The sequence below is a fragment of the Sturnus vulgaris genome, chromosome 7, assembly GCF_052056855.1.
Source record: "Sturnus vulgaris isolate bStuVul1 chromosome 7, bStuVul1.hap1, whole genome shotgun sequence".
NCBI lineage: Eukaryota > Metazoa > Chordata > Aves > Passeriformes > Sturnidae > Sturnus > Sturnus vulgaris.
Window position 1 is genome coordinate 23,048,957 of NC_142249.1, and position 12,957 is coordinate 23,061,913.

General features: G+C 34.5%; 1 protein-coding gene across 2 annotated transcripts in view; it reads left to right on the forward strand.

Annotated features, from left to right (window-relative positions):
• Positions 1–12,957, forward strand: part of TTC21B (tetratricopeptide repeat domain 21B) — a 33,288-nt gene that overhangs the window by 14,473 nt on the left and 5,858 nt on the right. For both annotated transcript variants that reach the window (XM_014880866.2, XM_088168112.1), the window contains exons 14-25: positions 59–283; positions 843–1,081; positions 1,385–1,457; positions 2,467–2,577; positions 2,953–3,091; positions 4,502–4,608; positions 5,721–5,909; positions 8,539–8,649; positions 9,739–9,820; positions 10,571–10,721; positions 11,117–11,278; positions 11,677–11,872. In XM_014880866.2, coding sequence (XP_014736352.2) covers positions 59–283; positions 843–1,081; positions 1,385–1,457; positions 2,467–2,577; positions 2,953–3,091; positions 4,502–4,608; positions 5,721–5,909; positions 8,539–8,649; positions 9,739–9,820; positions 10,571–10,721; positions 11,117–11,278; positions 11,677–11,872 — 1,785 coding nt within the window. The remainder of the gene's footprint in view (positions 1–58; positions 284–842; positions 1,082–1,384; positions 1,458–2,466; positions 2,578–2,952; positions 3,092–4,501; positions 4,609–5,720; positions 5,910–8,538; positions 8,650–9,738; positions 9,821–10,570; positions 10,722–11,116; positions 11,279–11,676; positions 11,873–12,957) is intronic.

Genomic DNA, 12,957 nt, shown 5'->3' on the forward strand with positions numbered 1-12,957 from the left:
GGGGTTTTTGGTTACATCAAGTAAAATTTGGAAGCTCTTTATCTTATGTATTTTTTAGGTGAGAGATCATCCTGTGTATCACTTAATTAAGGCCCAAACACAAAAGAAGCTGGGAGAAATATCAGAAGCTATTAAAACCTTACAGATGGCAAGGAATTTGCCTGGAATGAGAAAACCTACAGCTTCCTCAAAAACAAAAGGAAAAAGTATTGAAATTGATACAAGCGATCGTGTGTCTGTGTTCCTAGAGTTGGTAGAAGCTCATCGTTTGAATGGAGAGCCGGTAAGATGGTAAACCTGCTAAAATAGAAAACACACCTGAAAAGGATTCCCCTTCCCAGTCCTATTTCTATTAGCTCAGAATAGAAAACCGTCACTTCTTTTATCAAGAGGATTTGCAGGGATGTAGATCTGTGTTTGTTGTCAGAATGCTATTAGCAGTAGTTTTGGATCATGTGTAACAGCATCCCTAATGTGTCTGGATAAGCAGTAAGACACTACATATGTATAAGAATATAACAAAAGCCTAGGAGGCCAGCCCAAACCAGCTCAAAGCAGGACCTGTTGGAGCAAGGTGCTAAAGACAGTCTCTAGTTGAAGTTTGAGCATGTACTTGTATATATGCAACACAAATGTAATTTTCTGTACTTAAACTTTCTTTACTAGTTGATATCACAGGAGTTTTATTTAAAAATCAAAAACACTATAGCAAAACAAGTGGATATGTTTTTTGTGGGTTTAGTGGTTGATTTGCATAATGCCCATAAATGCTTATGATGTCTTTATTTTTTGCTGTTCAGTGACAGAAACTAGATTAATTCTATTGTTTTTATTATTTGCAGCATGAAGCTGCTATAGTCATCCAAGATGCCATTAATGAATTTTCTGGAACACCCGAGGAGCTAAGAGTTGTGATTGCAAATGCAGATCTGGCAATTGCTCAAGGAGATGTGAAACATGCCTTGACTATGCTCCGCAATATTACACCTGAACAGCCTTACTTTGTACAAGCTAAAGAAAAAATGGCCGATATTTATCTTCAGTACAGGAAAGATAAGAAGTTATATGCTGCCTGCTATAGGTAAAAGTTAGTGGTGTGCATAAATAGTGTTTTAGATGTTTACTGATAGCATAATGAACTCATTTTTTCTTTCTACTGCAGTAAATGAGAAATATTTAGTGACGTTAATTCATTTGAGTAAATGTGGTAACTTTTAAAATGATAATTGGAAATCTTATTTTGAAAAGCTATTTCACGTTTTTTTTGGTTTATTTTCAGAAATAGAAACTAAAATGTGCAGAGGATAAAACTGTGCCCTTGCCTTGTTTAGATATCAGTATTTACATGTTAAATACTGAGCAAGGTTTTGTCTCCTGTTTCCAGGGACCTAGTAGAAAAACTGCCAAGTGCTCATACTTTTCTTCTTCTTGGTGATGCATACATGAATATTCAAGAGGTGAGTGCTTGCTGGAGAAGAATAGAATATTTGAGTAATTTGTTGACTTTGTCTAGTTGAAACATTGTGGCATCCTGACTCTTATTGATTGATATTTGTCAAACAGAAACTACTTTAGGATATAAAACAATAAATATTGACTGTGAGTAACTGTTAAAATTAAAAACTGTTGAAAATACATTTCTTCTAAAAGCTTACTTGGTTAAAGTCAAGGAGGGGATGTTTTCTAAAAGAACACTGCCTCATAAGATTAACAGATATCTAGAGAGAGAGCTAAACTGAAATCACAAAAGCTGAAAATGTTTAGAGTAGTGTTCTGAAACATAGAATAATTGTAGGCAACTTAGTTCTCATGCTGATAGCTTTAAGTAAAGTTTTTGATTGTATAGTTCCTATACATTCTTTGCATCCTTCGCTTTCTTGATGAACTGGAAATGCTGTTTAGTATTGGCAGAAGACAGTGTAGTCAAGTGGACATGGGAATTTAAAGGCTTTTAAAGGTTTTTTAAATTCATATGTTAAAAAAATAGATTGAGTTAGGACATGCAACTGATAGTTTAGATTACTAGTTTGGACATCTGTAGATGATTTGTGGTTGTTTTCATATTAATGTTTGTGTGTCGTTTTCTCCTTAATGAAGAATTACCACACAAAGTGGAATTTATTTAATCTGCTGTAACATGGCTAGAGGAGAAAAACTGATCTGGCACTAATACATCTGTCTCTTTGTTAACTAGTGAAGATGGTAGTAGAGAAATTGCAGTGAAAAAAGATGGACGTTTATTCACTCATTTGTTTGCCCAGTCTCTCCATATTTTGTTTTAGCGTGAAAATGTTAATTTACACTGCCTTTACATTTCCTGCAGTTTTATAGTAACCATTCTTCTCTCAGAACTATTGTAGCTTATGCATCAGCAGTCATTCCTGGAGTTGTTACCAGATTTTGTTTTCTTCATACACCTTTTATCATAATCTTTGACTTATATGTGTTTATATTTTACTGTTGAAGCCTGATGAAGCTATAGAAGTCTACGAGCAGGCCTTGAAGAAAAATCCAAAAGATCCATCTTTAGCAAGTAAAATTGGAAAAGCCCTAATCAAAACGCATAACTACTCAAAGGTATTCTATAAGTGCTGTATTAGGTTAGTTGAGTACTGTGTCAATACGTGGGCTTTGCTTGGGTAAAAGTATTGTATTTCAGAGTTCTAAAATAGGCATTTTATCCTGAAAGTAAGTTTGTAGATTCCCTTCAGATCATCTGGCCAAAGGCCCAGTTGCTAGATCTGCACATTGGTGGATTCAGATCTGTTGAATTGTAGATCTGGTGACTTGCAGTGGGTTTGCACTGTGCTCAAACCCATGTTTTATTACTTCTCCATTAAAAATAAGTAAAGAAAATTGTAAGCAACATGTCATTAAATACCTAAGTAGCAACGTTGTTGTCTTTAAGATTTGTCTTTAAATTATCCACAAATATTTGCTTCTTTCTTCAAGGCAATCAGTTACTATGAGGCTGCTGTGAGAAATGGTCAACAGAACTTCCTTTGCTATGATTTGGCTGAGCTTTTAATGAAACTGAAGCAGTATGAACAGGCAGAAAAAGTACTTCAGCAAGCTTTAGATCATGAGCCTGGTAGGACTGTTATTAATTTACAGGAAAACATACAATTTCTACTGTTACTTGTGTTTTCTGCATGACTCTAAGGAGTAAATAAGTTCATGGGCACTTTTTTTTTAAGTGATTTAATTACATTTGTTAACCTTTGTGGCTGTCTGAATAGAGAAGCACTATTATTAGTAGTCCCTTCTGTAAGGTGTTCGTATGTCACTATATCACTTTAGTGCTTTGCAGGGGCATGTTGGTTTTCCATCCTGTTTACTTCTTACTGAAAAAGTCCTCTGGTTTAACATTGTATTCCTGTCCTAGTTAAGCCTTTGAGGATCTGGCTAATTTAATAGTCGTGCTCAAGACAGCTTGATTTTTCTAGTGGGGAAAAATAATTAGCAGTAAATACAGCTTGCCCCATGTAATTTAAAATTTTATCTTCTGTTTAAAAATGAAGCAAAAAGTCTTTTTTTATGTCTTTTTTTAATGTTTTGATACCTACATATTCTCTAAGACAAAAATGTTTTATTTTGGCTGGTTGGGAAAATTATTGAACAATTCAGTAATTTTTTATGGAAATGCTTGAATATCCTTTGTTTGGGAAAAGAAATACATACTGAGGAGAATGATCTTACATGGTCTAAGTTACACAGTCTAATGTCTGATTTAGAATAACGTCACAATTGCAGCACCTTGAAGATCAGTTTTCTGATAGAATACAGCTCCTTAATTTTAATAATGATAAATAATTTTTAGTGGCATCTGTATTTTAATGTAGAACTGTGCTCAAGATACTGCTTTGTCAGTAGAGTAAAATAAATTTAAGCTAGGGAAGGCTTGAATTCTTCAAATACTAATTTATGCATATTTATTTTAACCATTATTCAGAAGCTGCCTGCTGCTTTTAAGTAGATACTGAAATATTTAGTTAATATAACTCTGTATTCATGTCTGTTCCAGACTCTAGCAGAAGAAGCGTAGTCTGGCTAGAAATTTCATCCAGCAGTCTCATGCTTTTTGCATGTAGAATAGCACATTATATCAATTTGGACATTTTTCATTGACTTTGAGGAGGACTTAGACAAGAAATGTCAGGAATGGCTTTATTTCCTGTCTGCATATATCAAAATATTTTCTCTCATGTCTGAAAATGCAAATAGACCAGTCAGTCAATTCTTTTTTAATCTGTTTGCATCTTTCAATCTCTTTGGCCTTAAATCTCACTTTGTTTATATTCTGTAATGTTTACTCTCCTTACTGCTATACTGTGCCCACCAGCAATGCACCAAGTCAGATAACAATTCTAAATAAATAAGATGGAGCTGTGAATTCTTCATGTAAGCTCTTTCCTGGAGGATGTGATGAGTTTCTTGTTCCTTTGTCTTTACTGGAATGAGTTCCTTCAAGAAAAATGTTTGTTTAATATCATTCTTACAGTTAATGAGTTGTCTTCTCTGATGGAAGATGTACGTTACCAGGTACTTATGGCAAAAATTTACAGCAAAATGGAGAAGATTGACAGAGCTGTTGTTTCATTACAACAGGTAAAGAGGAAAACCAGAAACCTGTGAAAACTTGCAATGTCCTCATGTTTACCACTGGTTTCAGTTTCATCCCATATTCTAACCATAAAATCCATGTGAATGTGGAAAATGAGTGTATCCTGAGATACAGCATCAGTAACTGCTGTGAAATGTAAAGTACAGAAGGTGTTACAGTCTGAGCTTTTTGCAGTCAGTATTATCCGAATTTTACATCAGAATGCAGGCTTTTACTGCTAGCCTGCAGTTTTACTTTGCCTTCATTTGTGTTCATACTTCATAGTTTTAACATATCAGGTGAAAATGAAATTGACCATGAGGGCAGCTAGATTACATATCTTTAGCTCAGGACTGAAAATCATTCACAGAGCAAAATAGAACAGCTTTCAAGGGCTACCTGTTGTTTTGTTATACTGTTAAACAGCAGTATTAGTATTAAATAGCAGTAATAAAATCTGTTCATTCTGCAGTTCAGCATTATCCCTCAGGGTGAGGCTTGAAAGAAAAATGTTGGAAGCTAGAGGTTTAATCCCTTAGAAAATGCTTTCTCAACAAAAAGGTGTAGTAAGAGGTGTGGTCAGTACTTTCTATTTTACCTCCACACTGTGAAAGTGAAGGTAACAGAAATGTCTTGGTAGCATCATCTGACCAGCAAGAAAAGTCTGCAGATTGATTAGAAAGGTAATTGTATGTAAGGGTTTAAATACCAATATCAAAAAAACTTTCTGTCCTTTGGGGTTTTTGGTTGTTTTTACTACTGTTCTCAAAACCATCCTTCCGTGTACCCATTCTCTTTGAAATATTTCCTGTTCCTTTTCCTTTTGATGCTACATTCATTTACACAAAAACACCTGCATTTTGGTATCAGCAGGTCCAACTTAAATGTCTTAAACAGGTTTCTTCCCTTGGTTTTCAAAGATATGTTAGTTCTCCCCAGATATTATTTTGTGTTTTGGTTCTAATTCTGTGCTAGGCAAAATGGTAGGGGTGTAAGAAGCAGAATAATATTAGTGCTGCCTACTTTTAAAAAAAGCCCAAATACACTACTTTATAGTAGATAAATGAAATTAATTCCTTGGAAAATTTTTGACTGCTCACTGCTTTCCCCACACCAGGCACGGGAATTACAAGGCAGAGTGCTTAAACGGGCTCAAGTGGAACAGCTGGATGCAGTTCCTGCACAGAAACAGTTAGCGGCTGAGATTTGTGCTGAGATTGCAAAACATTCGACAGCCCAGCGAAACTATGAAAAAGCAATTAAATTTTACAAAGAAGCGCTTGTTCACTGTGAAACCAATAACAAGGTCGGTTGTCCCTCTATTTTGCATTGTTTTTCCATTCAGTTTTTAGATGCAGCAAAACATTTTTCCAGTTATCCACAGAACAGAATAACTTGGCAGTTTCTTCTGCTTCGTGATATACATAGAACCTTGAACTTTCTCCTCTTCATTGGTTATCATGATTGAATACTTGCACGCACTACTAATTTCTGTCTCTTACAAGAACTCCTGACTAAGTGGTATCTGCATGCACTCACAGTGAGCCTGTCTTCAGGTACCAGCAATGATGTCAGTACAGACAATACCTGTCTTTTCTGTGTCTACTTTAGCAGTTTTAGACTTTTATCTGGACTTGGTAGGATTCTGATTTTAGTCACAAAATGTTGCTGTTCTTGAGCAGGATTATTGTACTGCTTCTCTCTTTTCTGCACAGTCACTTTCCCACAGATTGATGAATACAGGTAAATTGGGATATAGTTTTACCCTCCTCTTCCTTCTTATAATTTCACAGCCCTGGGCTTTGGGGATAAGAGAGAGAGAAGCAAAAGTCTAAGAAATTGTTAGTTATAATAAGCACCAAAATTGTCATCTTTAGTGAGGTTTTTTGTAGATTAAAAAAAAATTTAAAATTTTTATTCATTTGCCATGATTTTATATCATAATGATGTTATATACTTAGGTGTTATGTGAAGACCTTTTTTGATGCTTGTTATTTAACAGCTGTCACATGCATGAGCTGCTAAATGCATCACTTAGTTTTAATATTTGAACTCGTGTGTTGTGGTTCCAAGAATCTAGGTCCTTACTAAAGCTACAACTTCAGTGTATTTGAGACAGGCTTTTCTCAAGGTATCTTCTAAGAGTGATATGGAGAAAAAAAATTAATTGGGAGGGGAATAAAAACATCCTTAAAATGGTGATTTTCCCATTCTACCATTAAGCAAGGAGACTGCCTGTCATGGTACAGGTACAGCTGTGGCTTTTTTTATCAGTATCAAAGCCTTACTTTGTCTTTCATACCAGTACTGAAATAACCAGCATGGCATTTCCCTTCAGTTCTTGCTAAAATCATACTTTCAAGAGAGTCACAAATTTACAAGATGTAGACATTTGTACTAAATATCTGTTAGATATTACTGGGATTTTTGCTTTAATCCTGCTTTGTTAGCAACACAGAATACAGTGACATCTTAGAAAATAAGTCTGAATTTCTGATGAAGAACTTGTTAAGTTATTAAAGCAAAATATTTTGCTACCCACATCTCCTGTATTTTAGCCAAAGTAATTCAAAATGGATTGAAGTACTGCATTTATTCAGGTAAATGTGAAGAGATTGCAGTCCATGTCTTAGGGGAGTTGTTTTGTTTTATTTTACATAGTGTAATCTGGTAGGTAGTACCCTCCCTTTGTTTCCTTCATCAAGTGAGAGGCGATGCAGTTTCCAGATGGAGACTTGAAGGGGACCGCAGAGTGCATCATGCACGTCATTTCATAGTGTCATTGTTGTTTGTGTTGGAGTTGAAAATTTAGAGGCCACTTCCACTCACTAGAATCTAGTATAGAACTCCAATTTATCTGGCTTTTTTTTTCTTCCTGCAGGAAGTATTCCTTGAGTCCAAGACTGTCTTTTGGTATTCCACTGAGTCATGCACATAAGAGCAGCAGCTTAAAGAAAGCTTTCATAGTTAAAGTTCTGGCATGCATGTATTTTCTGTTTCATTTCAGTGCTTACCCACCTGCCTTCCTGTTCCAGGATTACATGGTGTATGTTTGAGTATGAACAGAACAGGAAGTAGGAAGAAAACAGTTGTCAAAAACAGTGCTGGAAGCCTGCATGTTCTGAACAGGATGTTCAAAACACTGTTCTGATTCAGAAGTGCCTTTCACAAATGTAACTAGGGAAAGAATTATGATGCAATTATAAATGCCTCCCTTTTGGAAACAAAATCAAAACACCATTTAAAATTAAGTAGGAGTGACTTACAATTTATCCACTGCTAATTTTGCTTTTTGATCAGTTTACCTTCTGTTTGCTTTAATAGAGATTTGATTAAATCTGTGGTAACTCATGTTTGTAAACTTTTCTGTGGCATTTTCTTCAGAATAGTCTATGATGGGACTTCAGCTTTAAGAATATATGCTCGTGTACATTACAGTTTGTCAATATTTACTCTGGTGGCTTCTCAGAAATGAATTCACACAGAGTCTTAATGTGGTAGGTTGGAAATGCAAATAAGAAAACAGTTTCTTCTGAAACTTTCTTGTACTCCAGAATTAGTTGGTGAATGTTAATGAGGTATTTGGTTTTTTTTAATACATTTAAAACTACTTTCACTTATATTTTTCCAAGAACATTATTCATACCAAAATACTGGTATCTTCAGAGCAATACTATCTGAGCTGCTCTGTTTTCAATGTACCTTTAAAATATCCTTCAGAAGAAGGAAAGTTTTGTCTGTTTTAAAAGGTGAGGGAATGCAAATGGATTTCATTAATTGTCAGAGAGCCCACAGGAAACAACAGAAAAGACTCTTTCTTTAGTGGAGACACAATTTTTCCATGGAGCCCTAGAATATCAGGTACTCAGATACTCAGAACTGAACCAACTTTCTTCATCTTTGAATTACATACAGTTAAATATTTTAATATGCAGGCAATGTTGGAACTTGCACGTTTATATCTTGCACAAGACGATATTGATGCCTGTCAGCATCAGTGTTCCTTACTGCTGAAGAACGACCAAGATAATGAAGCAGCAACGATGGTATGTGCTATTATACTAACCCTGCATCAATGCTTTTTGAAGTTTGTGTGCCTGCAATATGATATATTCTTAAAGCCCTACTCTTAAAGAAGCCTACAACTTTGTGATTTCAGAAAAAAAAAGAAAAATCCATGGCAACAAAATATTTTTCTGTTTATGCCAGCTGATGTTTCAATATGAAGTTTCTAGCAATCATAGCCATTGTTCTATCTCAATATAAAATGTCTTTAGAAGTAAAGGAAAAAGTAGTTGTATTAAGATTGGATAATGTATGGCTCAATGCATGTTCTGTTGATAATTGACTAATACTCAAGGAAAAAGCTATTTTTCCAGCACAGTAATATTAAAATAAATATTTTTTTAAGTACTAGAAGAAAAGAACTATGTATTTAAGGTAATTTTATAGGCTTATTCAACCTCAGTTAATAATTTTCCTACTCAACAAGTTTTAGTCACAGCTGCAGGTTCTTGTCCGGGACTTGTATACTTCTTGGCCTAAAAGGCAGCTCAATAGACTGAGCAACTTTTGATGTAACACACTAGGAGCAAAATTATTTTAAGATGGGAATAATTTATTTTATTATAGCAGTCTAACATCAAAATTTGTTCTAGTATGGTGCATGAACAGAAGTAATAGCACTCTTGAAATATATTATTAAATCTACTCTATATTAGCTAACTATCAGTGGAGAGAAACTGAAATTAAGTAACTTGTTTAAGCTTCCCTGCTGAAGTGAGCTATCATCTTTCTTTTTCCCTAACTTTAAACTAACTTTGGTTTTCCATGTGCATAATCTGCAGTTATTGGAAATAAAATTAGGAGTAGAAAAAGATATTTGAAAGATATGTCAGACTACTTAATTACCTTTTAATTTTCACCTTATGTGAAAAGGTGTTCACGTACTTGTTCATTATTACCCATGTGTGTTGTATATCATGTTTGTTTTCCAGAGAGTAATAAAAAGTCCAAGTAAAAGCTATAGTTTTAGCTTTCCCCATAACCAGAGTTCATTATTTATAATTTTTATTTTACATTTCCACCATTTATAATATCTTGTTTTGTTTTCTCTTAATTGTTCTATACTGTAGATGATGGCTGATCTCATGTTCAGGAAGCAAGATTATGAACAAGCTGTTTTTCATTTCCAGCAGCTCCTGGAGCGCAAGCCAGGTGAATATTTAGCAGTCATACTTTTAATTTGTTCTAATATATAGTTCTAACAAAAGAGATTAATAAATAGCTGAATAAAAACTCTTTGCTTAATTAAAAATAAATATTTATAATATATTGGATACTAAAGCAAAAAAAAAATAAAAGCCAAAAACAAAACAAAAACAAAAATATATTTTCAGGGAATAGGATAAAAAATATTTGTTGTAGATACAGTAATTTACTTTGCTGCAATGTAATGTGCATAGTTTAAGCCAAATACAAATAGGATGTTATTTACTTGCTCACTCTAAATCGTTTTTTGTACTAAAAATGTCAAGTGCATGAACACAAAAGTAATATTTTATTTGAAGACTAATAAAGGAAACTTGTCTTGGACAGCAGTAATGATTTTTTATCAATTTTCAAGTTGGGACCAGAGAGAAATCTACTAAAATCTATTAAAATTTTACTATAATGAACGTAAAGCTTTCTAATGGACTTTGAAAGAAGTCATGAGAGTGCAGCAAATGGTTTTGAGTGCTTTTGAAAATGAAGTACAATTATACTTCTATAAAAACCTGTATAAAGATGTTGCAAGTATCACTTGACGTCTTCATTCCTGTATCTGAGGTTACTGTGTAATATACCATATATATTAATTCATATCTCATTTTTATATATGAAAAATGAGGGTAGCCTCTTTATTTCTAAAGTTATTCATATAGCAAATAAATAGAATTACAATCTCCTAATTATTTGCATATTTAGATAACTATGCAACACTGTCTCGATTAATTGATCTGTTAAGAAGAGCCGGGAAATTAGAAGAAGTCCCAAGATTTCTTTCAATGGCTGAAAAACATTCTTCCCGAACAAAGCTTGAACCAGGATTTCACTACTGCAAAGGACTGTATCTTTGGTACTTGCAATTATAATTAAAATAAGATTGATTTGATTATGTAGTATAGATTTAAATTAATTTTCTTGTAATCTATTATCATTTAAAGGTGCTATGTTGATTTAGTTAAAGTATTAGGATTTAAGGAAATTCTCAGTTTCTCTGAATATCTCAATATGTTCTTCCAGGTTCAAGAATGTAATACTATTTATCTTCACATTTTATAACTTGTCAGACTATTTTTAGTTTGTAAATACACATTCCTTGTAGTAGTATGTGTGCTGTCCAAACCTTGCAGTATCAGTGTGTGCAAATGGGTCATCTGTTTTTAAATATTTGGGTTTCTTTGGATTTAGGTGGAATTTTGAATAGACAATTTTACTTGCCGGCTTTCAATATTTTAATTATCCGTGTAGGTACACAGGTGAACCAAACGATGCACTGCGGCATTTTAATAAAGCTCGAAAGGACAGTGACTGGGGACAGAATGCAGTCTACAACATGATTGAAATTTGTTTGAACCCAGATAATGAAACTGTGGGTGGAGAAGTCTTTGAAAATCTTGATGCTGACATAGGGTAGGTGAATTTAATAAATATTGCTTGCTTATTCTGTAATCTCTTTCTTCTGCTGCCCCTAGATAATGTGCCTTCATTTAAATTGCTAGAACTTTGAGATCATCTACTGCTCTGAGTATTCTGTGTTATTGTGAGAGACCATTCTATACTGTAATAAGTCAGTCTCAAGCAGAAAGTCTAGAAAGTTTTTGCTGGAATGCTGGTCATTTGGCAGTGTTACAATCAGCTTGTTGGGTTGGAATTGCTATTGTTGAAGAGAATCTATGTAGAATGCCTGTATACCAGAGCCATTTTTCTACAAAATGGCATGTCTTTAGCACAGAAGCAGTTCTAACTTGTAATTCATTTGGTGTGTATTAAAAAATAAGCTTCTTTGAACATTTTTTTTCTGATAATAGTAATTCAACAGAGAAGCAGGAGTCTGTGCAGTTGGCTGTAAGAACAGCAGGAAACCTGCTGAAGGAGCTCAAGCCTCAGACTCTTCAGGGTCACATTCAACTGCGAATCATGGAGAACTATTGTCTCATGGCAACTAAACAAAAATCAAGTGTTGAACAAGCACTGAACACTTTCACGGAAATAGTTGTGGCTGAGGTTGGTAACCTGTCTCATTTCCTCACTCTTTCTTTTCATACTTACTGCATTTTTTTGATTAGTCTCACAGTTTACATTCAGCAACAGTAGCACGTGTTAGTCCTATTTGCTCTAAGGATTATTTTTCTATCAAAGAATATTTTATATAAAATTTTAAAAATACATTTCTGAAATAACGATATATTTTAGAAGTTTCTGGTTGAATTGCAAAGTTAGAACCCAACTAAATACTAATATTGCTAGTTACTGAAATGTGAGTAAGCTGTTTGGTTACTGGGCTTGTTTTTTAATTCCCAGGCTTGCCAGCAGTGTGTCTTATGATGTAAAACTATGCAGTGCTTCATGGCAATTTGACAGAATTTAGACTGCAGGACAAGATTATCCATCACCTTAAAATTAATCCTTATGATAGAAATCTTGAATATTTTATAACTATTTTTAGTTCTTAGTTTTAGGATTAATAATGGATGCTCCTGTTACCAGCAGCTTTCAACATATTTTATTTCAGCAAGTGTAGAAAGATGTAGTCCATCAGAATGCCATAAAATGTGTAGGTTACTACTACTCTGTAACTGTGCTGAGCTGCACATTGTCTGAGGCGAGGTGAGGCTGATCATAAGTATAAGGCTGTTCTGGGAATCACAAACCATGTGTCCCTCTGCCTCCTGTACTGGCTTCTCAGTTCTGCTCAGAATTGATCTGAGATCCTGTGAATCTTTTTCACATGGTGACAGTTCCACCAGGAAGAATGCTGGAGTTTATTTATTCTTCTCTCTAGGGTTGCATAAAAAATACAGCTTTAATCTCTTCAGATTTCTGAGGTTATTGGTCCATGATAGGTGTGGCTATTGAGGGAGAAGGGGGATGAGCTTATGTGGAAGAGGAGCCTTTGGTGGGATCTGGGGTTTTTTTCAATGCACTGTGATAGATACATTTACAGCACAACCTTAGAAAGAGATGTAGAGCTAGAGTACCAACAGTCGGTCAGGACCACTGAGAAGGAGAAAGAAGCATTTCAGTTAGCTGCTAATAGAACTTCTCTCTGCATGTAGGAGGCAGTTGCTGTTCAAGATGTGAGCCCCATT